Here is a 25,502-nt window from a genome sequence, read left to right as displayed (position 1 = left end):
GTCCGGATTGCGAGTGACTCGCCGTCGAGATGACTACCCTTATATAGACGAGAGAGGCGTGGCCGTTTACTCTGAAGGACGAGGGGTGTATGGAGAGACTTAAGAGCGGGGGCGAGTTACTATAGGGATTTGTGAAATATCTTAGTATTTGCATTTCACCAAAGATGAAAGTGAAACGCAAAAGAAGAAGATGACAAGAAAAGTTTTAATATCAAAAGGAGAATGACTTTTGTGATTAACTATTATCTCACACCTTTTTATCTCTTTCATCACCACATCAGCAACTGGTTGCAATGCAACTAGTATTTTTCATCTTTCATGCCACGTTTCTTGAGCTTCTTCACTTTACCCTTTTTCTTTGATTATCAATATTTAAAAATTTGCAAATTAAATGTTGAACACTAAAACGTGATTTTAAAATTCATGTGAATTAAAGCAAACTCACTAGAGAATTATATTATTTTTAATAATAATTTCAAATGACTTAGAAATATTTGGGGGAAGTTTGATTTCATTAAAATCTCCAAAACATGTTGATGAATCTTTTGATTAATGATAGCTTCAAATCACTACCAAGAACAGTTTAATTTTCAATAAAGCAAAGAGTTTATTGTTGCAAGGATAATTTTGTCAAATACACATGTGTATGTCTACATGCTATAATAACTTTGCTACTACAAAAATACACTAGGAAAGTTTTATCATAAATTTTCCCCTTCTGAATTTATTTACAGGCATGAACTTTTTACGTATCATCTCGAATGAATAATAGGATATACGTTCAGACTTTTACAATCGTTTAAAAAATGAAATAATGATAAAATAAAAAACAAAATTCTTCATCAATTTTGCACAAAAGTCGTAAAAAAGTTGTAACAATCATTCTGTGATATTTTCTCTTTTCAATTGTTCTCTTTTATATTTTACAGTTATCATTCTATCTTTAAAGCTTCATAAAATAAAATGATGCAACAAGTTATGTATTTGACTTTACGGAAGTTGATATTTTGTTGGTTACAAAAAATATTAAAATATTATGTTCAATTAAATGAACTTAAACTTTTATTTCTAAATTTAAATTCAATAGAATTTCATGGAGTGGCCTTAAAAATAGTTCCTCTGTAACAATGTGATCTACATTGACAAAAATAATTTCATTCTTGATTATTACATTTTTAAATAAAATAATAATACTTGGAAATTAATTATCATTCCATTACTGACCTTAAATAAGATGTCCTGGTAGAGGTTAATTAAACTTATTAATAAACCAAAATGTGTTTAAGTAATTTTTATGTTATTATTTATACCCTTTAATTGTTCCGATGGGCCGTCCATACATTATTAATCTCCAAGAAAAATTACATTATAAAAAAATAGAGAATTAGCAAAGAATTTTTTTTAATTAGATACTGCTTTACTTTTTGGAGTATTTTATTACTTTTTGGAGTATCCCATTTCACCCCGGCTTCCTCTTAGAGTATTTGAATGAGTGACCACTTCAGTGATATACGCGCTATCTTTTTATTTCTAGATGAAAATATTAAGTTGTTTTGGTCTACTCGAAAGACTCTATTTTTAGTCTAATTGTAGACTATTCCAACCGAAAACAAACTTTTTATATTACCCCTAGAAATAGAATAAATTTTTTAACCCGAGTAATATAAATTCAATCGATATTAGAAATCTTCATAATTATTTAGGATTTTTTTTTTGTCAAAAGAACAAAGCAATTTCACATTTGGTAAAAAATTGTTACAAGTAATAAGTGATGAATAAATAAATAGCAATTATTGATCTTATTTTTCTAATAATTTAGAGATATATTGAATATTTAATTGACAACTGTTTGATAATTTAATTAAATTACATTTTTTAATACCAAAATTATTTTCAATAACAAAGCAAATCAAATTGACGTTAATACTTATTAAATAAAAAATATTTACGTCATAGTAATTAAAAATTTATTGTCTTTTTCTCTTTATTCTATTTATAAAAATTGAATTAAAATGCTTTCGATTAAAATTAGTTGGAGAAAATAAACCAATTATCTAAACCAACAAAAGAATGTATTTTTATCCGAAGGAAATAAGTAAATATAAATTAGTTTCGTATCGACGATAATCTATATGACGATATCCGATATTATTCAAGGTGAAAATTTTTTTTTAGTTCAAGATATATTAATTTAAATGTATTTAAAATAGTCTTGAATATTCAAATGATTTTAGAATTATTTAGAAATAATAATAATTTTAGAAATATTTTTGAATATTACAGTCATTGATTCAACAAAAAAAAAAAAAGTTGTCAAGTCAACTATATGTGTCATAGATTCCACTTCAGTTTTATTTTATCTTACATCAACTACCTAGGTGTAGTTGATTTAGGAACTCAATATTAATTGATTGGATAACATATTTGTTCACGTCTTTTTATATTTTGATTGATATTACTTAATTAACGATTAACTTATCTTATTTAAACTATTAACGAAGTGAATATTGTAACATCCCACTAATTTAATTAAATAGTCATCAGCCTTAGTCGTACAGCCCAGTCCCAGTCCAAGATTATTGGCACTGCTATAGAATCAGACATTCTATACAAGATCACCACCCAACATTTCCAAGAGATTTTGAAATGTTGGCTGCTAGGGAATTGACAGTTGATGAATAGCTTTTGATTCAGATTAAAAGAGTACCAATAAAGCTATAATTAAAAAAGAATCTAAATTAGTCTGTAACTCTGAATCATACTACCAATCCTACAGCAATTAAATTCGGTTCTGTATATGCCCGATACAGGAATATACAACTGGGTCAGTAATGGACCGTTGCTGGGTGCCAGTTTTCCAGCACTGATAGCATTATTGGGTCATTAAAAAATTTTTACTGAAAGACAACTTGGGTCTATTCATGGGCCAATGATACTTAAAAACGCATTTAAAAGTGATTACAATGTTAATAAAATGGATGACGTTATATTTAACACGTTTAGATGTGTAATAAGAATGCACTTGGATTTGCAGTCATTTAATCATCAATTGATAAATTAATCAATAATATGTGTGCCCATGTTTCATTGGTACTTGAACTTTTTTACCATTGTCATCTCCAACAACCACCTGAATAAACCAATGACAGACATGACGTCAACTTCCGTAACAATCTATTTTTTAGGAAAGGATTTTCTGAGGACAAGGTAGAAATAGTGACATCATTTATCTATTATTGATAGAGTTGACTTATAAATCTCTACAAGTCTTAGTTCAGTGTTTTGTTTGACTCTTAATGACCATTGGTATACTATTAATATTAATTACCAGATCAACTTTGTAATTCATAAGAATAACTAAGTTCATTTTTTTTTGTTCCTAGATGATGAAGACATGTGATATCATTTTCATTGCATACCATAATAAATTTGTGGCTGAGAGATAAAATTGAATTACAAAATTTCTGGGGTATATTAGTTTTAAAATAGTTTCACTGTTCGTGAAAATGAAGAGAACAAAAAGAAGTTTCTCTGCAATTTGGTCGGGAATCGATAACGTAGTCAAATATTTTATTACACGAAAAGATAGATTGATCAGAAATTCAAGGACCAACGATAAAGTTTTATTTTTCTAGATAATTGACATTTATGGTGTGTAAGAGTCTAGTTTCAATTTGAATAAGGATACTTGGATTTAATAAGCATTGCCAAACAGATACTTGTTAACATTCTACAAGATATGGATGCATAAATACATTTCTATGTAGAGAATGTTCTAGCAGCTTTTAACGTGCACATTATTCAGATATTTGTAACAATAAACTGGAGTGATATAATTTTTATAGCTTTTCAGCTTCACCAACATGAGATAATGTTACGTTCAAATAAAAATTGAAATTTAAGATTATGGGTTTTTTAATGAGAAACAATGACTATGATGAAAACCAAGACTGATGTCAAGCTGATTTATCAAATTAATTAAATGAAGAATGAAGATGAAAAAAAAGTTAAGTCTAAATTTAATTAAGTTGGATATAATATGTTCACATGTTTTCATATGATGATAGATTGAATGAAATTGATATTTTTTCTAGAAATCTAATAAATTCTTGCAATACATTTTTAGTCCAGTGAAATTAAGGTTGAAATCAGGAAATCGCTGAGTATGGCTGCAAATGGGAGGGATTGTTCTTAAAGTTATTGGGAATAATTCCCCCCTATGAAAAAATGTGCTCCAACATAGGACAAGGGTGAAAACAACCCCTCAAAAGTTTGTTTTCCATTTATCTCTATTGTAGGTCTATTTGCAAGCTAGCATTAGTCAACTCTGTTTTTTTTAGCAAAGTCAACTGATGCTAACTTGCAGATGGTTTTCTCAATAATTATTATTCGAAATCTTCCCCAAGTTACCTTGTATAAAATTAAAAAATTAAATAGTATTAATCAATTAAATTTTCAATGCTGCATTGATTAATGCTGTTTAATTTTTTGATTTTTTTGGATGTTATTTAAAGTAACTATTTTTTTCTAAACTATTAGAGATTGAAGTAAAAAGGTAGTATGCTTTTCTATGTAGAATCAAAAGGCCTACAATTTTTGTTTGAAAATCTTTTTCATATCTCGCATATTTCTCGAAATAAATGGAAAACAAACTTTTAGGGGTTGTTTCTATCCTTGCCAGGTGTTGGAGTACATTTTTTATAGCGGGAATAGTTCCTAGTAACTTTAAGAACAATCCCTCCTATTTCCAGCCATACTCAGTGATTTCCTGATTTCAACCTTAATTTCACTGGACTATCCTCTCATGTGTCCTGCATTAAATTCAGTAAAAAAAATTCATTTAACAATTATACTATTTTGAATTTAGAATTGAATATGGAATAATATTAGTAACGTCATTTGTTAATTCAGCCAATTAAAGAACATCTTGAAGTTAACTGCCAGAATGAAAAATTAATTATTTCTTTCTGATAATATTTTTAAGTAAAAAATGTAAGTAGATTTTAGGGAACTATTTCAACTCAATTAGATAAAAATTGAAAAATTTTTTAAATTAAATTTTAGTATTTGATTCAATAAACACTATTTACATTTGTTTGATCCAAGCAATATCTCTTATAAAACATGACTCTAGACTCAGTACTCTTAAAAATTGGAGTAACATTCACAAATGCAGTTATTCATTACATCCTATACCGAGTTGTAGTATATTGTTTAATTATTATCAAAAATTCTGCTGTCAAACTTGTGAAAAATCATTTTATAAAAGAACGTGTAAAAAAAAGATCAATTGGAACTTCAAGTGTTGATCCAATTATACCTATTCCACCTGTTAACCAATGAGTACTTTACTCTACAGAAAAAGTAACTGTTCACGTAAGTATGTGCTTTGATATTTAACCATAAAATCAAGTGTATTTATATTTATTAAATAATATTAAATAATACTATTGATATTTTATAGAATCTATACAAGTGTCCATTTATTTAATGACGTCAAAACGGTGATAAAAGAAATAGATGAACTTTTTAAATTGAAGTCTGATAATGAAAACTAATAATTAAATTTCCTTGGACTAAAAAGATATTAAATTGATAAAAAGCTAATTTTGTAACTATTTTTCATCATATCATTCGATAATCTCATTGGAATGTTCTGAGCCTCAAGCTATGAAATGTCAAGCTGAATCAAAATCTGACCACAAATTTGACTGGAATATTTCTATTTATGATTTTATTAACAAACACTTAGACTGTTTTATTTGGTATTGATATTTTTAAATGTAGTTTCGAACATTTTTCCACCATGTACATCAAATATCCAAATATTTATCTAAATTTAACAGATATAAAATGTGCAATGACTTTTGATACAAATATTTGAGTAAATATTGACCAATAATTTCCATACCAAATTAATTTATGGAATTGATTTTCCAGTCAATTGCAATGATTTATATATATTACAAGTTAAAACCATGTAATTAGTCATTATTGATTAACATAAAAAATATAAATATAATAATAAAATAAAAGTATCAGTATAAAGATTGTGCTCATTTATGCTCTTTCCCACAATGCAATGATGATGATGATGATTGTAAATGTACAATTTCACAGTAATTTTTACAATTTAATTTCTAAAGAACTCTTTGTCCATTAGTGGACGCACACCCAGATAGATAAATAAATAATAACTTACCGTAACTTTCTCTGTGATGTCCTGTAGCCATGCAAGAAAACAATATCCACTTCCATTTCTTGCCAATCTTTGATCCTACCAGAGTTGTACATTTCCATCAAATAATTGTATTTTCATGTTATCACTTGGTTAAAACACTAAATATTGCCAACAGCCTAGTAACCAGAGTTTTGTCTTGCAAGACAAAATTCTATCATCTGCTTTTAACATCAGATGATGTAATGAGCCTTCACATGTTCCTACCTAAGTTTGAAATTGCTCATTAGCAAAATAGAAATTACAGATGTATGGAGAATTGGTTTTTTTTATATTAAAATATGTTTTACTACACTTTTTGTCATGTTTTGTTAGCATTTGATAACTGCGTGTTGTGGCCATCATTGAAGTGTATTGGAATGTCTGTCTACTAATGATTATGCATTTTTTATTTAATTCTTTGATATCAAGTATTGATGTTTTAGTCGTAAAAAACTTTCAAAATATTAAACCTTGAATGGTACATAATACTTCTAATTTTGTCTTTTCATTTCTAATGGGGTAATACTCAATTCCATATGTAAATGTTATCAGCTTTACAGACTTTGCTACGTTCAATGTGATATTCGTAATCTACTTTAGACCATATTCATTAAAATAGTCTATTTTTTTGGTTATTAAACATTACTGTCAATGCATATTTAAAAACATTACTGAGCTTCTTAAATTCAAGTCTGTAATAAAATGAATGAAAGTTTTAAAAACTAACACAATGATCCTAGAAGCTGATGGTTTAGAAGAAACAAGAAATTTTGAAAGTACCTATAAAAAAGACTATTATCCTAAGAAATGTTCAAGAACTAAAAAAATACTACCTACATCTAATTATAATTTTCCATACAATCCAATAAATGGACCATTTATTGAATATTCAGATTACTTGGAAGAGCATATTAGCAAAGTTGATAATGAAAAGGTTAGGATAAGTATACAAAATTTCAAAAGGGCGCTGTAATTCAAAACTAAAAATAAAAATTAACTGATTAATATTTATTTTATAAATTTTTATGTGCTGTAGAAAAAACTTTTCAAAGAATTAATCAAAAAAGAAAAAGAAGCCACGTTGAAAAGTAATTATCAAGAAGAATACTGTTCATTGTATAATGTAAATACCAAAACGAATACCGTAGAAACAATTAGAAAAAGCTCTTTAATGATTTTACCTAAAACAATAAATTAATTTCTCTGAAGTGAATTATCACAAATCTTATCAAGAATTTGAAAATTCTTCCACAAGAACTCAAACTTATATCTAAATATGTTGATAAATTTTATTAATTGTCTACGTGTTAAGAATTAAAAACTCGAGGTATTAAGAATTAGAACGAAAAACAGCAAAATTAGCAATTTTTTGTAACTAACTTTAATACTCAGAAAATATAAAATATTGACATCAAATGAACATAAGATGAAATAAAAACATAAGTTAATAAAATTTTTGATTGAAAATTTATTTAAAAAACTATTATTCATTTTAAATATTTGCAAGAGTCATTTTATAGATGATTTTTCTAGAATTCTTTCATAATAAAAAATGATACATAGAAAGATAATTAAATACCAGTATTAACTCATTGAAATATTTAAAAAATCTATTATAACATTTCATACTCATTCAGATTCATACTTTTCTCTCACATATTCATCTATAATTTTTGTCTTGGAAACTTGTATCTTAATAATCATATATTTAAACATAATCTCTCATTTTTTTTTAAATATTACACTTTCTTTTTCTATAATTATTTACAACAACCATTTTCCTAATAAATCATATTTTTCATTAACCAGCCTTAAAAAACGTGAAGAAAATGTAATTGATCTATTATTTATAATATTTCACATTTTTTATCTAAATTTAACATAAAATTATAATTCATCGTAGGTGTTTCGCTTCAATAGAAATTTTTGATTAAGAAAATGTGTACAAAAATGTATATATCTTAATAAGTACAGTTTATAATTTAATTATGTGAATTATATAAATTAAAGAAAAACAAAAAGAAAACGTATTTTGAACAATTAATCGTCATGGCAAGACCTCTTATCGTTTCGCAAAGCAATCTAATCTTGAATGCTTGAAAAATTTTTTTATTGTACTTTTTTTATCAATTTAAAAAATTCGATTATCTAAACTTTTTCCTATACTTTAATAGAACTACATTTCTTACATAGTAGTTTTGATGATGATTTAAAAATATTTTCATTTTATTTTGGTTATATTAAAAATTTATATTTGGAATTATTCTTATTATTAACTTAGAATCTTATCCATTTGAATTTATGCGTGAATGTATAATTAGAAATTCTATTATTTTAATAAATTCAGTTTTGATAGTTTTTTTTTCGAATTATAAAAATGTTAATCGAAAGAATGTTTTGATGTTTATTTTACTATCATTGTATCGATTATTTATATGCAACTATTTACATTACGTTACACGTGACTTAAAAAGTTTCCAACTAAATTTTGGTTCAATAAATAAATATTTTTAATTTAATTTCTTGAAGCCAGTTCAAAATGCACTAAATAGCATTTTGACATCACCAGATAAATGTGTTGTCACTTATTGCTCATTTATCTCTAAATTCAGCGTCCGTCTGATGTCACTATCCCACTATCTGTAATCATATCTGGTAAGGATGCTCCTGTGCCCTGAAATAAGAATGAATAATTAATATAATGCTTTTTGTACATTAAATTAATATTAACGTGGCAACAAGAAACAAAAAGTATTTTGTTCATCATACTACATATTTTTTAAAAAAAGGAAACTACTTTTTAGAAAAAAGCTTATTCTTTTTTAATAAAGTATATAAAAATTTACTACACCAAAGTTAATTATGTGTTGACTATGAATTGAATATTTCCCAAAATAGTAATTAATGTCTTACCTCAATAATGATAGTTGGAGTCATATTATCCGTATTATGATGTTGAATATTTGAATTAGCCGTTGTCAGCGAAATCGTCCTGATGGTATTTGTACTACTTGAAGTTGTAATATTTTGAGTAATATTATTTGCATTTGCTCTGCTGATATAACAATATATAGACATATAATTAAAGAAATAAATAAAAATAAAAATTATACCATCTAATATAAAAATAAAAATAATCAAATTTATTCAAAGTAGTAATAATTAAAAAACCAGGAACATTTAATAAAGAATAATTTGATAATTTTATTTTTATATATAAATATGAAATCAACTTACCTTCGTTTTTTTACTTGACCAGAATGAAAACGTCCACCTTCACCTCGAATTCTATTCATTGCATGACGATGCCGCGACTCATGCAAATATTTCTAAAAAGTAATTTAAAAAATCAATATTAATTATTACAATGATATATATTATAAACATAATCATTTTCCAACTTACTGGTCTTTCTTTAGGTATTTTTCCCTCGGCTTCAAGTTTCGCTCGAGCTTGTCGACGTTTCAATATACGTCTGTATTGCTTCGCATTTACATAAAGAGGTTCTTCTTCAAGAAATTCTGCATTGGGTAATGCTACCCTTTGGAATTGTGCTTGACCACTACTTCCTGGTACCATCTACATAGAAAAATTTTATTGATTCAGTTATAAATTATGTGTCATTACGTATCAAAGTATCTTAAAAAATGACAATTTTTATCATTTATGTGTAAATTTTGATAAGAAATTTAGAAATTAAATATAATATCTACCATGACTATGTTTCCTGCCTGAGTAGCTGCTGTATTTGGACTGGTAATTGGTTGAACAGGAGTTGTAGATGCTGCTGTTGCTGTTGGAGTAGTTCCAGCAATTTGCATTAAATTACCATTGATATTAATAACTAAAAAAACAAACAATAATTATAAATTTATATAAAAAGTTAAGTTATCTGATATTTTATATAAATTTATAAATACCTGTAGGTTGTGACTGAGCAACTTGATTCTCCAACTGCACAGGTTGATATATATATGTTTGTCCATCAGGAGTTTGAATAATTTGTGGTGTCTGGGGTTGTTGAATAACTAACTGTTGACCTCCTCCAGCAAGAGAAGATACAGGAACGACTTGAATTTGACCATTAGGTGCTGCTACTTGAATTGTTTGTGGAAGCATCATAGCTTGACCACCTTGTCCCATTTGAACAACTTGTACAGTTCCTCCAGCTCCACCAACCATGACCGCTTGTCCTTCTCCCAGTTGTTCCATCTTATTTTTGTACTATAATAATCTAACAATGAAAAAAAAAACAATATTTAATAACACATAAACAAAATATGACAAAAGTTTTATACTGAAAACAGGTTAGAAACATGCAGTCGGCAAAATAGAATCGAGGCTGTTTGGTCACCTCGAATAATCATGAAAATGTACAATGAAAAGGTATATGCCAAGAGTCTGGTTGATGCCTGAGGAATTTTATGGTTACACTTCATTGTTGATTTTAATTTCATTTACACACTCTTAACGTAAATAGAATCACAAAAACCTATGTATTATAACACTTGAGTGTTCGAAATCGATTGTGAAACAGATGGATAAGTGTCTCAGAGTAGAACCGACTCCAAAATAACAGAAGACCTCGACAAACATGGCCGTTGACGGGCATTTTATGCTGCAAGTGACGCGCGTTGACAATGAAAACACGCGAAAATGCCAGGAAACCGAAAACAATGCCTAGACAACGTGATCACGGTGCCCGCGCTTAACGTACAAGTGTTCGATAATTTGTGGACTTACATTGGATATTTTCGTGGGCACTTTCCCAATGATTGGTCGGCAAATTGAGGACCAATGGTCGGCGATAGCGAGTCCTCGGCCCTTGTGTATTGGTGGCACTGAAGGGGGTACCTGCCAGTACGATGCCAAGCCGATGTCAGACCGGTCGATGCCCCTCCGTTCTTCTACCCGTGGCCAATAGCGTCACTAGTTAACCCCCCGCGCTAAGATCTCCGCGTCTGTATTCTGAATCGCGCTTCATCTACACCCAACCAAGTGGCGCCACCATCATTTCCCGCGTTTTTTTAAACTGCTCATATGAGTTCATCATATCTTTTTACGTCATAAATCATGCTTTTGGTTTTTATTGGTTTATTAATAAATATACACTAAAAAACAAGGTATATTGTTGATAAATAGTAACTTATCTATTACTGAAACTGTTTATCTATAAATATAATCTCACAAATAATTAGAATTCTTTACTAGTACACAGTATTTATAACTTTGACATTCATCACTATTAGAAATTGGTAAAGACATATATCTACAATATGTTGATAAAATTATGTGATAGAAATTTATACTGTTACTGCATTTATTCAATCGAGTCATTGTATGACTTAACAATTATGAATAAACTATTTATTACAAAAAAATCAATAATACTAAATTAAATGTCATCAAAATTGCGACTTCCCTCAATTGGTCCTATGGTGTAACGGTTAGCACTCTGGACTCTGAATCCAGCGATCCGAGTTCAAATCTCGGTGGGACCTGAAGCTTTTTTTTTCTTGGATTATTAAATAATCATCATATTTTTAAATAATATAATTAGCAATTCAATTTTCCATTATTGTATTTTTTTATGTTATCAAAATATTATTGTTTTTAAAATCAACGAGTTTTGTGAATTTTATTCTCATACAAAATAAAATTAATTAACTTGATAAAAATAATTGAAATTTGTATCAAGTATTTTATCGTCATATGAGATTTGCATATAATAACATAAAACTTTAAAATCCATTCTTTATCAGATAAATTTAAGTAAATATTTTCTCACCGTTTACTTTGGATATTTAAATGATCGATATAATCAATGAACTAAAATGAAGATTCTTATAATTCAGGAAAAAATAATAATAATAACAACGATTTAAAGATAAAAAATTTGATCATACTCTAATTAGGACAAGACTGTATATTAAAAAAATATTATAAATATTTTAATGGGATTATTTGCAAAATTGATATAGATGGCGTTACTTCAACAAATTTTGCTTTATAATATCACACGTGTAGTGTGGCAGAAGAGAGAGAATTTGTGACGGATAATATAATGCTCTCAGTAAGAATAAGATGGCAATTAAACGCGAAACTGCGGATAAAACGGTGGTAAATCAAAATCGTTCTTTTTCGTTTGCTGGTGAGCAGAAATAATCAGTTTAATAATAGTTCTAACTTGACTAAAATATTAATTAATAAAATATTTAGTCATTAAACAACCCATGCAAGATGGCATATACTATGGTATCAACAACAAATGGAATAAAAAATGAAATTAAAAAAGGAACGACTATTATTACTGCAGAACCCTTTACATTTGTTTTAAGTTCTCAACATAGGACTGAACGTTGTGATTATTGTTTTCAAAGGTATTTACTTATGTTTGTTTACTTTTTGTTTTATATTGTATTTTATTGGGAAAAAAAGAGTATTTACTATTAATTTTCGTAAACGTAACAAAACGAATATCCAATTACTGATTAATTATGCTTAATTTTAGTGGGAAAATCTCAAGATGTTCTGGCTGCCAATACGTTTATTACTGCAGTAAAAATTGTCAGAGGAGAGGATGGATAACCCACAAAGTGGAATGTCCAAATATAAAACGAGTACAGCCACGAATAATACCTGATGCTGGTCGAATGATGGCAAGAATAATTATCAAACTACATCAGGGTGGAGCAGACGAACGGGGTTATTATACACCAACGAAATATAGAACATTTTATGACTTGATGTCGCGTAAGAGATTTTCAAAAATTAGTGACATATTCTTTCTAAGTTATCATGTATTGGTAAATGATTATTAATTAATATTTTTTCAAAATTTATCTTCAGACGTTTCAAATATCAAAGAAGACGTATCTAAAATGGAACACTTCACATCTTTGAGTATGGTTCTTCTTGAATTCTTGCCAAAAGACATGCTACCAGAGCCTAAAGAACTATTAGAAATTTTTGGACGTATGAGTGTAAATTCTTTTCATATACTCGATACTGATCTAACTAGCCTGGGAGTTGGGATTTATTTAGGACCATCAATTATCGACCACAGCTGTAAACCTAATGCCACTGCTATTTTCGAAGGCACTACACTTATTATCAGGACGTTATGCGATTTACCAACATTAGATTGGACGAAAGTAATATAAGATTTTATGCATTATGGATTAAATTGGCTCATTTATTCTAACACTTACTCAACGAAATATTAACTTGTTTAATATGCAAAGAATATTGCTAGAAAATGTTCTGAAGAAGTATATATATTATATTTATATCATTTACTAGGTTCATATAACATACATTGACTTACTAAAAGACACTAAAACACGAAGAGCCGAGCTACAACAATCTTATTTTTTTTGGTGTGATTGTGAACGATGTAATTCACCTGAAACTATGGAAATCTCTGCTGCTTGCCCAAATAAAACATGTATGAATCCATGTTCATCGACTGATACAAATTGTAGTAAATGTGGAGAAAAATTTCCAGATGATTTTAGGGATGAATTCGATAGAGTTTGTGAATTATCTGTTTATCAACTAGAGAGAATGGCTAATATTGCCTGTATCCTTTTACATTAACTTATTAATTAAAACATTAATCGTTGTTTCTTCAAATATTATAAAGTTTTTCTTAAATATTAATATTAATTAGATCTAGATGCTAGTCGAATGTGTTTAGAACGACAACAAGGCATATTGCACCCTTACAACCTGCTAGTTGTGAGAATGTTGGAAATGGCAGTTGCAGCTGCAATAGATTTAGATAGGTGGGATGAAGCTGAAGTTTTTGCTGCTCAATTGGTATCACGATATCTGTAAGTGTTAGTGTTTATTAATAAACATATTTTTTAATATTAATATTATTTAGAGGGGAAATGATTTATTTCCAGGTTTTATTATGGTGAAACTCATCCTATGACTGGACAAATGTATTTCTCTTGGGGAAAGCTTTTATCTCTTCAAATGAAAGGTGTTCAAGCTCTTGAAGTAGTAACAAAAGCTGCTCAAATAATTAAAGTAGCATTCGGAGAAAATCATTCAAAGATGAGAACTGAAGTAAAGCCTTTGCTTGATCAATTGATGGCGGAATATCATATGTCTAAAAATGGTTACTAAATTAATAAATGTATGTATATCATTTCATATTATGTACTTATAAATTCGAACGACTTTCTATATTGTAATAAAACTATTTTGTAGTAATTATGGTTCTTTATACTTAAAACGATTGATCCTTTTTCGTTAAAAAAGTTGATCTTTATTTAGAAATACATTATTACTCACACCAGAATCAAAATATTTAATATGTAAATTTTCTTTTACATTTTAAACATATTGTTTCAAGTTACACTTATTATTTAAATGCAATCTCTATAAACATTTATTCGCTTAAACTGTCATAAGTCTGTTATAAAAAATGTATACGCATTTTTTTTTTTTAAATTAATGTTGGAAAAATTTTATGATTAATGTCTGAAGTATAAGATTTTGGTTTTCTTACACACACATACAATCATGTAGCATTCGCACTAATCTGAAAAATGATATTTTCTAACGATAACAAGCTTTAGATTAAAAAAAATAAAATTATATCATTTATCAAGAATGAATAAATCTTGTTAACCGCATCGAATGAAAAATAGCCATTAGATTAGATAGATAACGACATTGTATAAAAAAAGAATTATTTTGAATTTTTTGTTGAATTTTTACGAAATTATATATTTATAAATTGAAAATATAGACCGCCAATACTGTTTATATAAAGAGACTTATCAGTCTTCATACAATGTCTTGAAAAAAATTAATATTTTTTTACTTTTTTGTTAAAATTTCGAAAACATTCATCAATAACGGAGATTATTAAAATAAAAGGTTTCATTAAATTATGTCAACTATTGTTTTCAGCAACTGCCCCCAGTTTGTTGTTGATAAACTTCAATAGTATCCATTTCTTCCATGTCTAAACTCAAAGGTGTATCAGTTTCATTAATAGGAGCACCATCAAATCTAAATCTCACTAATGCCATCGCTAAACCCTGAAATTAATTGAATTACAAACGATTAATCACTTTTTCGTTCAATAAAAATTCATCAAATTAAAAATGTAAACAAGACTTACCGCACGTTCACAATAGGCATTCATAAGCTTTCGTAAAGGTGTATGTTTCTTTATTTTAAATTGAACTACATGACTATCTTGACCCAAAACTCTTAGGTTTATATGTTCCGATTCGGATTTTTGTTCCTATAAAAAAAAATAAAACGAAATAATTAAATTATTATTTCAAAATGATATCACTAATACATTTTTTTGAGGTTATACGCTCTTACAGATTTATCTGCCATGATTTTAACACCAATTTATTACTACCAATATTTAACTTAATTTTTATTTTAAGAATTATCAATAAACGTAAATGTACTATTATACTCAAGCACTTGATAAAACTAATCCAAAGCCCGCTCTTTATGTTGGAAGAGTGCACTCATATTTTTCTCTTGCTTTGTTTTCAATGAACAAATCCTGAATTGAAATATTATATACACTTACACGTAATGTTGTGTCTATGTAGTGTGAAATGAGTATACTAACTGTCAGCTATACATATCATATACATAGATTCATTTGTGAATGCACATGGATATACATATATATATATATATATATATATATATATATATATATATATACCCATACATACAACAAAAAATACAAATTATTTGTATGTAATCTTTGCATGGGCTTTTACGGTGATTACGTATTTTCCTCCAAACTATATTACCATATAAATATGTATCACAGCTAATTGAAAATCACGTGATCAACATAAGATAATATGAATAATACTTAAAATTAATAATAACTTTAAAAATATAGAAAAATGCATGGAATGTGAATAAAAATTAGAAATGATTTATAAAATTTTTTGAATATTTTTTACAAAACACCATCGAGTAATTAATTTCCTTAATTTAAGAAAAACTCAAGTTTATTGTGTTTTTCTTTTCAAATTAAACTAATCAGTCGTTTATTTATGCAAATAATCACATAATTATAATATATAAATTACTATATACATAATAGTAATTTTTATTCAGGAATAATTGCAATTTTTTTCGTTTGCAAAATTGTTATCATTAAAAATTATGAATTGTTAAAAACACGGTTTGATTTTACAAAAAAACTTATGACTTGGTTTTTCAAAAGAATAAACATTTACAAATAAAAAACACTAAAAATTAATAAATGTTTGAAATGAAGACACTGTCATAATATTATTTAAATTCCATGTTTTAATTTTTCAAACAGAAAAAAATTATCTTACTCATAAAATTTTTAGTTGTTAAAGTTAAATATATTCTAATTTTTTTCTAATGTTTATTTTTTTATTACAACACAACTGTAATACTTAAATACGTTGTAGTTGATAACAAATCGCTGCAAAATGTCACATTAACAATATGTAAATTTATTATTAGAAATTATCATAAATTTTAGTGAGCACAAATTATGATCCATATGGGAAAATTTTCTTCTATTCAACTATATTGGTGTAATTTAACCGTGAAGAGTATATTAAATAATCTAGACAAAAGTGAACAACTAAAATACTTTACAATAGACTAGACTTAGGAAAGCATCATTATATTGGGTCCGGATTTAGTTTTCCTTTTTTTTACTCCCTGGGAGTCTTGGGCTCTAATCCCCTCTTTTCCATCGCGAATTCGACCTTGAGTTTTAAAGTAATACGCATAAACCATCCTAATATTTAGGTACATACAAATTTCCATGAATCCACTGGTATGGGTTTTTCCCCTTAATTTTCATCGTAGCCTGTGTAGTGACCAGCCATTTTCTACACAGAGAAAATAATATTCCTTAACTTTTCATTTATTAATTTATATTATTAAATAATTATTCCTATCATTATTGAAAAGTATTTAAACATATCAATTCGGTAGTTATGAATATGTAAAGTGTGTATTAAAGTTTTTGAATTAGGTGTATACATACTATTAATAAAATACTTGGCATCACAATCTTTTGTTATGTTAATGCTATTTAATAACCTATAAAGTGGCAATAAAATTTTTATTCATCAGGATTTTCTTGGTCTCCGTATAATATGCATTATTAAATCATCTAAATAAGGATCAGTTTGTAAAAAATATGACAATACTAACCAACAAATGTTTTAAAATGGTTGGCGGGTTGTAGAGGACTAAGGGTCGCGCATGCGTAGTGAGTCAACGTGCGTACGTGCCAGGATAGCCTACTGAATCAGTTTCGAGGGGAATGGGAGGAAAAATGGTGGGGAGACATAGCTCGGGCTTCAATAGTTTACGTTTATAGTCGGACTGAGAAGAGAGTTCCTCAGATGTTCTTCATGTGTTCTTGTACGCTTGCGCAGTAGTAAAAAACATGGTAGAAGGGGTAGAAAATCAGTGGTGGGGAGCCCGAAAGCATTGAAGCAACTGAGGAACTCTCTTCTCAGTCCGACTATATACAGTAGTTCACTGGAGTTTACTTCGGTGTGCGAATGCGAATAATTTTTAATTGATTTTAATTTACATGAATCCTTAAACGTGTCGTTTTTGTGTTAAAGAAAAAGTGAATGTTATTGTCTATACTTAGTGAAATTAAGTATTGGCATGCTAATATAATTTATTAAACACATTAAAAATTGGACAATTGATTTACTCTTACTTAATATCAAAACGATGCTCAATACGATGAGTGTGAGTTACTTCGAATTGACTATTTATTTTACAACTTGATGGTTAATATGATAAATAACGAAGCTTATGAAAGTTGATAAAAGTGTTTGTAATTAGTGTATAGTTAATATAATTATTAAATTATAAAACATTGTTTGCGAAAATATATGTATTAATAATAATCGGTGCATTCTGTCAATAACTACCGACCATTTTGTTTATGCACGGGAACACGCCTCGTTCCAAAAACATGGATCTATGCTTTATTTCTGATTCAACGTGTGTACATACAATCTATGAGGTATTTCCCGGTTCAAGTGATGTAGTGCAAAATAGTGATATGTACATGAAATAAAAACTTACATTACATCTTATGGAAAATATCTATTATTTTCAGCATTGAGTGTCATGACTGTTAAATTTTAATTTTGAAATGTGCAATATTAAATTTTATCATTGTTATCCACGCGATTGACAATATTTATTGGATCATCGAGACTTGAAGTATCTTCGCAGTTCAGCTGTTTTCAAATTATCAAAAAGTAACTATTGATTGATTTATTATTAATTAACATTATTAATTTTTTTTTTTATTTAACCTTTCAATTGGTTATGTTATTCCAAATTAGATTGCCAATAATGTAATCAGATTAATCTTTAAAAGTTTCATCATTTTTTCTTTAATTAACATTTTTATCTTATTCGAAATAGAAATAGATGATAAAATATTAACATGATTTTTGAATATTAATTTCATTTCTATTCAGTCTTTTTCTTTCATCATTATGATAGTGTGATTTTGCATGGTTTTTGAATTCTACAATTTTAGTTAATCAGAAAATATTTTGGTATTAACAAATATTGTTTTAAAATATAAATTCCAAATTTATTTATAAAAATGAATAAAATCATTTTCTAATCTCATTCTTGATATATTGTTAACAATGGAATAATATATTGATAATAATTTATTTATTTTTAGGTAAATCAACCATTAAAAGATGGTTAGCAATAATACCGGGAGAACTCCCAGAATTCAGGTCTTTAGACCGACCTACGAAGAATTCAAGGATTTTTCGAAATATGTTGAATACATGGAGAGTAAAGGAGCTCATAAAGCAGGTCTGGCCAAAGTTATCCCACCACCTGAATGGGTACCAAGAAAAGGTGGTTATAACATTGACTCAATTGACCTTACGATACCTGCTCCTATCTGTCAGGTTGTTACCGGCAAACAAGGGTTGTATCAACAAATAAACATTCAGAAAAAGTCAATGACTATTAAAGAATACGAGAAGTTAGCTAATTCTGAAAGATATGCTACCCCTCGACACTTTGACTATGAAGATTTAGAACGCAAATATTGGAAAAATATTACTTATGTTGCTCCGATTTATGGAGCTGACGTCTCAGGATCTCTCACTGATCCAGACGTTAAAGAATGGAATATAAATCATTTAGGAACGATTTTAGATTATGTTAATAAAGATTATGGAATATCGATAGATGGTGTAAATACTGCTTATCTTTATTTTGGAATGTGGAAAACAACTTTTGCATGGCATACTGAAGATATGGATCTATATTCGATTAATTATTTACATTTCGGAGCACCGAAAACTTGGTATGCTATTCCTCCAGAACACGGAAGGAGACTTGAAAGACTTGCTAGTGGATTTTTTCCTGGTAGTTATCAGAGTTGTCAAGCCTTTTTGCGACACAAGATGTCTTTAATTTCTCCTCAAATTCTGCGGCAATACTCAATACCTTGTAATAAGGTAAATAACTTAAACTGTTAAATACTTTTCATTTGTTTCGATTGAATTATTTTATTAAATATGTTATATTATTGTAGATTACTCAAGAAGCTGGAGAAATAATGATAACTTTTCCTTATGGTTACCATGCTGGTTTTAATCATGGTTTTAATTGTGCTGAATCAACTAATTTTGCGGCTCCACGATGGGTTGAATACGGTAAAAGAGCCACTCAATGCACTTGTAGTAAAGATATGGTTAAAATATCTATGGATACATTTGTTAAGAGATTCCAGCCAGAACGGTAAGTTAAAAAATAATTTAAGAAATACAATAATTTATTATTTGAAGTTATTTATTTTATTAATAATTAATAATAATTTTCAGTTATGATTTATGGATTCGTGGTGAAGATATTGGACCACATCCCGAAGATCCACGTCAAACAGCCGCTCCAGCACCATCTCCAATGGATTTGATGTGTAGCAACAGTGGTAAATTACCAGATAGTTACATAAATGCACCAAAAAATAAAAGGCACACAATTCATCGTAAGAAGACTCTTGTTGAATCTAATCCCGATGTTAACATGGATGAGTTAGTGAATCGTCCAGATATTCCAGCAGATGTAAAGAAAGTTCTTCAAGATCTAGAACTTGAAGAAGAACAGCCTGATGAACAACAATTAGAGGTTTTGGAAGATATTTGGTTAAAAGCAGGAGAATTAGAAGTGGAAGAAGCATCTCTTTATGATGATGGTTATAATAAGAAGAAAAATAAAAAACGTAAAAAAAAATCTTTTCATTCTCAAGATAAAGAACGAAGTGGGATTAAAACGAAAAAAGCTATACATACTAATATTAAAACCGAACCTGACTCTCAAAATGCTGATGTTAAACCTAAATATTTAGATATTATAGGTAATGCTGTACCATGTCTTGTTCTAGCCAAAATTAAAGATTTTGGTGGTATTAATGGATCAACAAGTGATAATGATGGTGCAAAATCAAATAATTCATCACAATCAAAGGAATCAATTTCAGATCTAATGGAAAATCAAGAGGCACCTACTAAAAAAAGGAAAAAACATAGTAAACATCTTATAGAACATAAGAAAAATAAAAAGCCTCACAAGAAAAAGTTAAAATGTATTAATCCAATAAGGATGTTTAACACTTCGGAGCCATTAGATGTATCTGATGCTGACGTTCAGAGAAAATTGATGGCCATGCCTAGTCTCGCTTCACAAAAATCACATGTAAAGACTGAACCAACTACCGATTTTGATATTACAACCAACGAAAGTGATCTCAATGCAATTGATGCACTGAATAATGATAATAGTAATAATATTGGTATTTACGAGCATACTTATAATGATACTAAGATTAAAACTGAACCGAGTTCTGAACTAACATTAGAAAATGAGAAACGAGCTGATTCTTTTGGAAATTCAACATTTTCTTCTACTTTTTCATCATCATCATCTTCTTCATCGTCATCATCATCTTTACTATCATCACCTCTAATTAATTTCACAACAGCAGCTACTCAAGAAAAAGCCACAGAAACAATTTACTTCAGTTCTCCTCCAGTTATAAAAACGTTAACATTAACTTCAGCAAATAAAGGTAAACCGATCATTTCCAAGCCAGCAAATTACCGTAAAAATGATATTATTAAAGAGTCTAGATTAACTCTGTTGAAGAAATCAGATATAAATGAAGTAAAAATATCCAATCCATCAGTTCGACAAGATAAAGATACTCTGAAAGCTGCTAATGGTTTATTAGTTTTACAGCAGAATTCACGAGTTATACAGGGTTCTAATGGTAATCCTGGAACAAGTATGGTGTTTGTTCCAACAAGTGCATTTACACCAAATACTTTTAATGCTAGTCCAGAACTTCAACGTACGATAGAACGATTAAAAGCAGCCAATTCTACAATAACTCCTGAAAATTCTAAACCAATTTATGGAATTCTTAATAAAAATATGGGTCAGTCAATTACTCTGAGCTATGATAAAACACCAGTAATTGAAACTAGTTCTTCAGAAAATTCTAATACAGCAGGATCTCAAATTATGACCAAACGAATCTGGCCAGTAGCTAATACAAATGCTGTTTATGTCACAAATGATTCTTCAACTGAGCTTAAAGTTCATCAATCTAATACTTTTGGAAATCCTAGTGGAATTCAAATTAATACATTGACTCCAAATTCATTATTCCTTAGTGCAACAAAATCGAATACAACATTAAACTCATCCAAACCACTTATATTACCTCAAAAGACTAGTGCAAGGATGTCTATGAATTCTTCAATGTCAATACCATCATCAAGCTCAGCTACATCGATATTAAAACTTTCTCAAAATCCTAAAAAAAAGGTCAATATTGTTATTCCTCAACCATATCAAGTGTCTTTTCAACCTCAATCTAAAAATATTTTGACTTCATCACCAATTTTATGTGCCTCGCCAGTGAAATCAAAAACAAAAAAATCTCCACGTAAAAAAATACCTATAAAATTATCTCGTAGGTCTGCTAATATGAATGATTTAATGATGAATAATAATCATAATAATAACAATAACACTATATCGATTAATTCAGAGCCAAAAAAATTCTCGATAGCAACTCAAGTTGATAATTTATCTCTACTAAGAATAAATGAAACTATACCGATAAATCATTTGAATACAGTATCAGCAAATATAAACGATCAAATTAAAGCTGAAGTTATACCAACACCAGACGCAAATGAAATGGAATCCCCTGCGCCAACTTTTGTTTTATCGACAGGCAACAGCGCAGCTGCAATAAAGTCTCAAATGTTGGACGACGTTCCAGCGAATAAATATTTAACAATGTCGTGCGCGAGTATATGTAATTCTTCAGATAATTCATCGACAGATTTAACAACAATACCTAAAACTCAGAATCTTGAAACGAAATCACCAACAAAGGCAACCAAATCAACAACAAAATCGCCCACGAAACCTCAGCCATCTAAGACTAATAAGAAACTTTGTAAAATTAAAGAGGATCTATCTCCACCTAAACTTACACCTGAAAATAACATATTATCACAAAATCAAGAAGTCATTAAAAATCAAGAATCTGCTGTGAATTATAATTCAGGAAAGATGATTCCTGGACATATTATGGACATGATATATCCAAATATTCCTGATTTGATGAATCTGCAAGCATTCAATGACTATTGGAGTACTCAATCATCACATTGTGCAATTTGTACAGCATTTGCTTCAGGGAAAAATAGTGGTAACCGACAAATGCCACCAGATTGGAAGTATTGTAAACCTAAAGTTTTACCGGAGAGTTCATCTATTTGGGTTTCGTCAATGCTTTTTGCTGCTAAATCCAAAGAACACATTACTGAACCTGAAAATGGAAAACTTCTACAGTGTAGAGACTGTCATGTAACCGTCCATGCATCTTGTTATGGCATAACAGTATTACCTAAAAATTCAGCTAATTGGGCATGTGATAAGTGTAAAGGTGGTATGATAAATGCAACTTGTTGTCTTTGTCCGATGCGTGGAGGTGCAGTCAAACGGACAAGTGATAGTCAATGGGCTCATATTCTTTGTGCACTTCTAATACCTGGTGTCACATTTAAAGACTCTGTTCATAAGGATCCAATCAACGTGTTAACCATCAAAACAGTCACGCTTAGACCACAGTGTAGTTGTTGTGAACAAAAAGGGGGTATTTGTTTGAGCTGTTATGTTTGTGGTACACCTTTTCATCCTTCGTGTGGTCTTGTCGCTGGAGCAACATTTACTATACCTGCTTACAACTCAATAGAATTTCAGGTAATTTTTTTTTCCTTTTTCTACTTGAAAATTTAGTAAAATTAAAATAATAATTATCTTGTAACTTGCAATAAATCAGCTTTAAATAATTTAATGCTTTTCGGAGCACAGATAAATACATTTCCCAGGTATATTGTGTACTCCAAATAAATAATCTTTAAATTTCTGTGGTTTACTCTGCAACAACTTGAGTTTACCCAACCCTATTATAAATCAGAGGTGAACAATTATCAGCTTTTTCAAAGAAACTTTTACTTTAGTTATAACAATTTTTGTGCTCTTCATCCACTAGATTTTATTTAGTGAACAAAAAAAAAACGAATGTTTTCACCTCTGTTTTAAATAAACATTTTTTAATGAAAATTTATTTCAAGTTTTAATTGTTAATAATCATATTATTAAATATTTATGTTATAGGTCTGTTGTCAAGGACATTTTAATAAAACTGAAAATTTTATAACTGTACGACAAGGCGAGACTGTTTGGGCTAAACATCGGAATAAACGATATTATAAAGCGACTGTGAAATCTATTGATACTCATTCTTTCTACATGGTTACATTCAGTGATAAAAGTTTTAGTGATGATTTGTACCCATCAGATATCACGGTTAGTAATTTTTTTTTAAATTAAAAATTGCAAGATTTTTAATCAATTTATTTATTTATAGCTAATTATGAATTACTTTATTACAGAATTTTGATAAAAATACACTACCTACTGTTGGTGATGCAGTAAAAGTAAAATGGACTGATGGTGAAATATATGATGGAATTTTTGAAGGAGTGAATCCTCTTGCGATGTACACTGTAAGTAGAGTTTTATACAATAAAAAAATTCAATAATTTAATTAGAAATATTCATGTAATGATATTAAAAAATGCAATAACTTATTTATTATTCATTTATATTTACAGGTCGTTTTTGAAGATGGTTCTCAACTTGTTGTGAAACGTAATCAAATATATAATTTACAAGAAGATTTGCCAAAAAGAGTACGATCACGACTGGTGAGTTTAACATTAAATTAAAACAGAAAAAACAAAAGAAAGAAAATAAAAAATAATTGAGGATTTAGATTGATTCCAAGAATGACTTACGAAGAAGACACTCCGCTATTTATTAACAAACGATCGACTTCATACTTATTTTATCTTTATTCATAATGATTTAAATTTTTTACATACTTTTAAAATTTTTATTTTCTTTTCAATTATACATCTTTCTGTTTCATACTAATTTATATTTTTCTTCTGTTTATTTTTCTATCTGTTAACTATACAAAAGTCTATCGCAACTGAAATGCGGCATCGATCTCATCTTTATGGCAATGAAAGCAGTGAATTAGCAAGTCAGCGGAATGGAAAACAAATAAAATCAAGACGACGTATAGAATAGAAAGTAAATTGATCAATTGAATGAACTGAAAAATGAACAAAAATTTTAATATTAATATATAAAATTTATTCATTTTTGTAAATATCTGTAATTTTTGCATATATAAATTTATTGAAGAATTGTGAGTTTTATCGATGTAAAATATTAAGCTTAATAGATTTAGTATCCAATTAATAGAAGTTAAATAATTCCGATTGTAAAAAAGTAAGCTTTTTTAGACATAAAAAAAAAATGAATCAAGCATTTTCTCTCAATTAGATAAAAGTATCATGTTTTAAATATTCGATTTTTATTGTATAATATTAATATAGAATTAATAATTTCGTGATATTTAAAAATATATAATAATAAGTTTTTTGTTTCAAAATTATAGTCATTATATTATAAAAAATATATTTTATTATTTTGAATATTTTTCAATTAATGACTTTATTTTGCATTGAAATAAATTAAAAAAATTTTATATTCTGACAAATGTAATTACGCACATACAGTACAATATATTTTATTGTAAAAATTTTGATTAATTAAATTTAAGCAC

General features: G+C 28.3%; 4 protein-coding genes and 1 non-coding gene across 11 annotated transcripts; 3 read left to right on the top strand and 2 right to left on the bottom strand.

The window, feature by feature from the left end:
* Nucleotides 1-7,734: 7,734 nt before the first annotated feature.
* Nf-YA (nuclear factor Y-box A) lies at nucleotides 7,735-12,121 on the bottom strand. Of its 5 annotated transcripts, none has more exons than XM_035079558.1 (7): nucleotides 12,009-12,121; nucleotides 10,141-10,454; nucleotides 9,934-10,064; nucleotides 9,626-9,799; nucleotides 9,458-9,549; nucleotides 9,134-9,275; nucleotides 7,735-8,894 (listed from the first exon to the last, which is right to left on the bottom strand). In XM_035079558.1, the coding sequence occupies exons 2-7, from the start codon at nucleotides 10,430-10,432 to the stop codon at nucleotides 8,829-8,831; spliced, it is 897 nt and encodes a 298-aa protein (XP_034935449.1). In that variant the 5' UTR covers nucleotides 10,433-10,454; nucleotides 12,009-12,121; the 3' UTR covers nucleotides 7,735-8,828. The 5 variants fall into 5 exon arrangements, with proteins under 5 accessions (XP_034935449.1, XP_034935458.1, XP_034935422.1 ...); XM_035079567.1 differs by lacking the exon at nucleotides 12,009-12,121 and adding an exon at nucleotides 10,964-11,279 and having other exon boundaries at nucleotides 9,134-9,272; XM_035079531.1 differs by lacking the exon at nucleotides 12,009-12,121 and adding an exon at nucleotides 10,964-11,272.
* On the top strand, nucleotides 11,650-11,721 carry TRNAQ-CUG (transfer RNA glutamine (anticodon CUG)). Its single transcript has one exon. It is a non-coding gene; the product is annotated as a tRNA-Gln (tRNA).
* A 101-nt stretch (nucleotides 12,122-12,222) lies between the features above and the next one.
* Smyd3 (SET and MYND domain containing, class 3) lies at nucleotides 12,223-14,443 on the top strand. Of its 2 annotated transcripts, none has more exons than XM_035079509.1 (7): nucleotides 12,223-12,340; nucleotides 12,440-12,600; nucleotides 12,732-12,973; nucleotides 13,070-13,374; nucleotides 13,523-13,802; nucleotides 13,893-14,055; nucleotides 14,131-14,443. In XM_035079509.1, exons 1-7 carry the CDS (start codon nucleotides 12,305-12,307, stop codon nucleotides 14,354-14,356), a joined length of 1,413 nt encoding a protein of 470 aa, XP_034935400.1. In that variant the 5' UTR covers nucleotides 12,223-12,304; the 3' UTR covers nucleotides 14,357-14,443. The 2 variants fall into 2 exon arrangements, with proteins under 2 accessions (XP_034935400.1, XP_034935410.1); XM_035079519.1 differs by having other exon boundaries at nucleotides 12,241-12,371; nucleotides 14,131-14,356.
* Nucleotides 14,444-15,059: 616 nt separating this feature from the next.
* Sumo (Small ubiquitin like modifier) lies at nucleotides 15,060-15,819 on the bottom strand. The gene is made up of 3 exons (XM_035079579.1): nucleotides 15,575-15,819; nucleotides 15,363-15,488; nucleotides 15,060-15,279 (listed from the first exon to the last, which is right to left on the bottom strand). The coding sequence occupies exons 1-3, from the start codon at nucleotides 15,587-15,589 to the stop codon at nucleotides 15,145-15,147; spliced, it is 276 nt and encodes a 91-aa protein (XP_034935470.1). The 5' UTR covers nucleotides 15,590-15,819; the 3' UTR covers nucleotides 15,060-15,144.
* A 1,791-nt stretch (nucleotides 15,820-17,610) lies between these two features.
* On the top strand, nucleotides 17,611-25,197 carry LOC118064652 (uncharacterized). Of its 2 annotated transcripts, XM_035079420.1 has the most exons (9): nucleotides 17,611-18,263; nucleotides 18,360-18,504; nucleotides 18,945-19,740; nucleotides 19,818-20,023; nucleotides 20,107-23,563; nucleotides 23,981-24,172; nucleotides 24,259-24,372; nucleotides 24,481-24,573; nucleotides 24,851-25,197. In XM_035079420.1, the coding sequence occupies exons 3-9, from the start codon at nucleotides 18,964-18,966 to the stop codon at nucleotides 24,959-24,961; spliced, it is 4,950 nt and encodes a 1,649-aa protein (XP_034935311.1). In that variant the 5' UTR covers nucleotides 17,611-18,263; nucleotides 18,360-18,504; nucleotides 18,945-18,963; the 3' UTR covers nucleotides 24,962-25,197. The 2 variants fall into 2 exon arrangements, with proteins under 2 accessions (XP_034935311.1, XP_034935302.1); XM_035079411.1 differs by having other exon boundaries at nucleotides 17,611-18,504.
* Nucleotides 25,198-25,502: the final 305 nt, after the last annotated feature.

Source organism: Chelonus insularis, unplaced genomic scaffold (genome assembly GCF_013357705.1).
Source record: "Chelonus insularis isolate UGA/USDA-ARS -01 unplaced genomic scaffold, ASM1335770v1 contig_117_pilon, whole genome shotgun sequence".
In the NCBI taxonomy this organism is placed as follows: Eukaryota; Metazoa; Arthropoda; class Insecta; order Hymenoptera; family Braconidae; genus Chelonus; species Chelonus insularis.
Note: the sequence above shows the minus strand (reverse complement) of the source record. Positions and strands in the feature narration are given on the sequence as shown.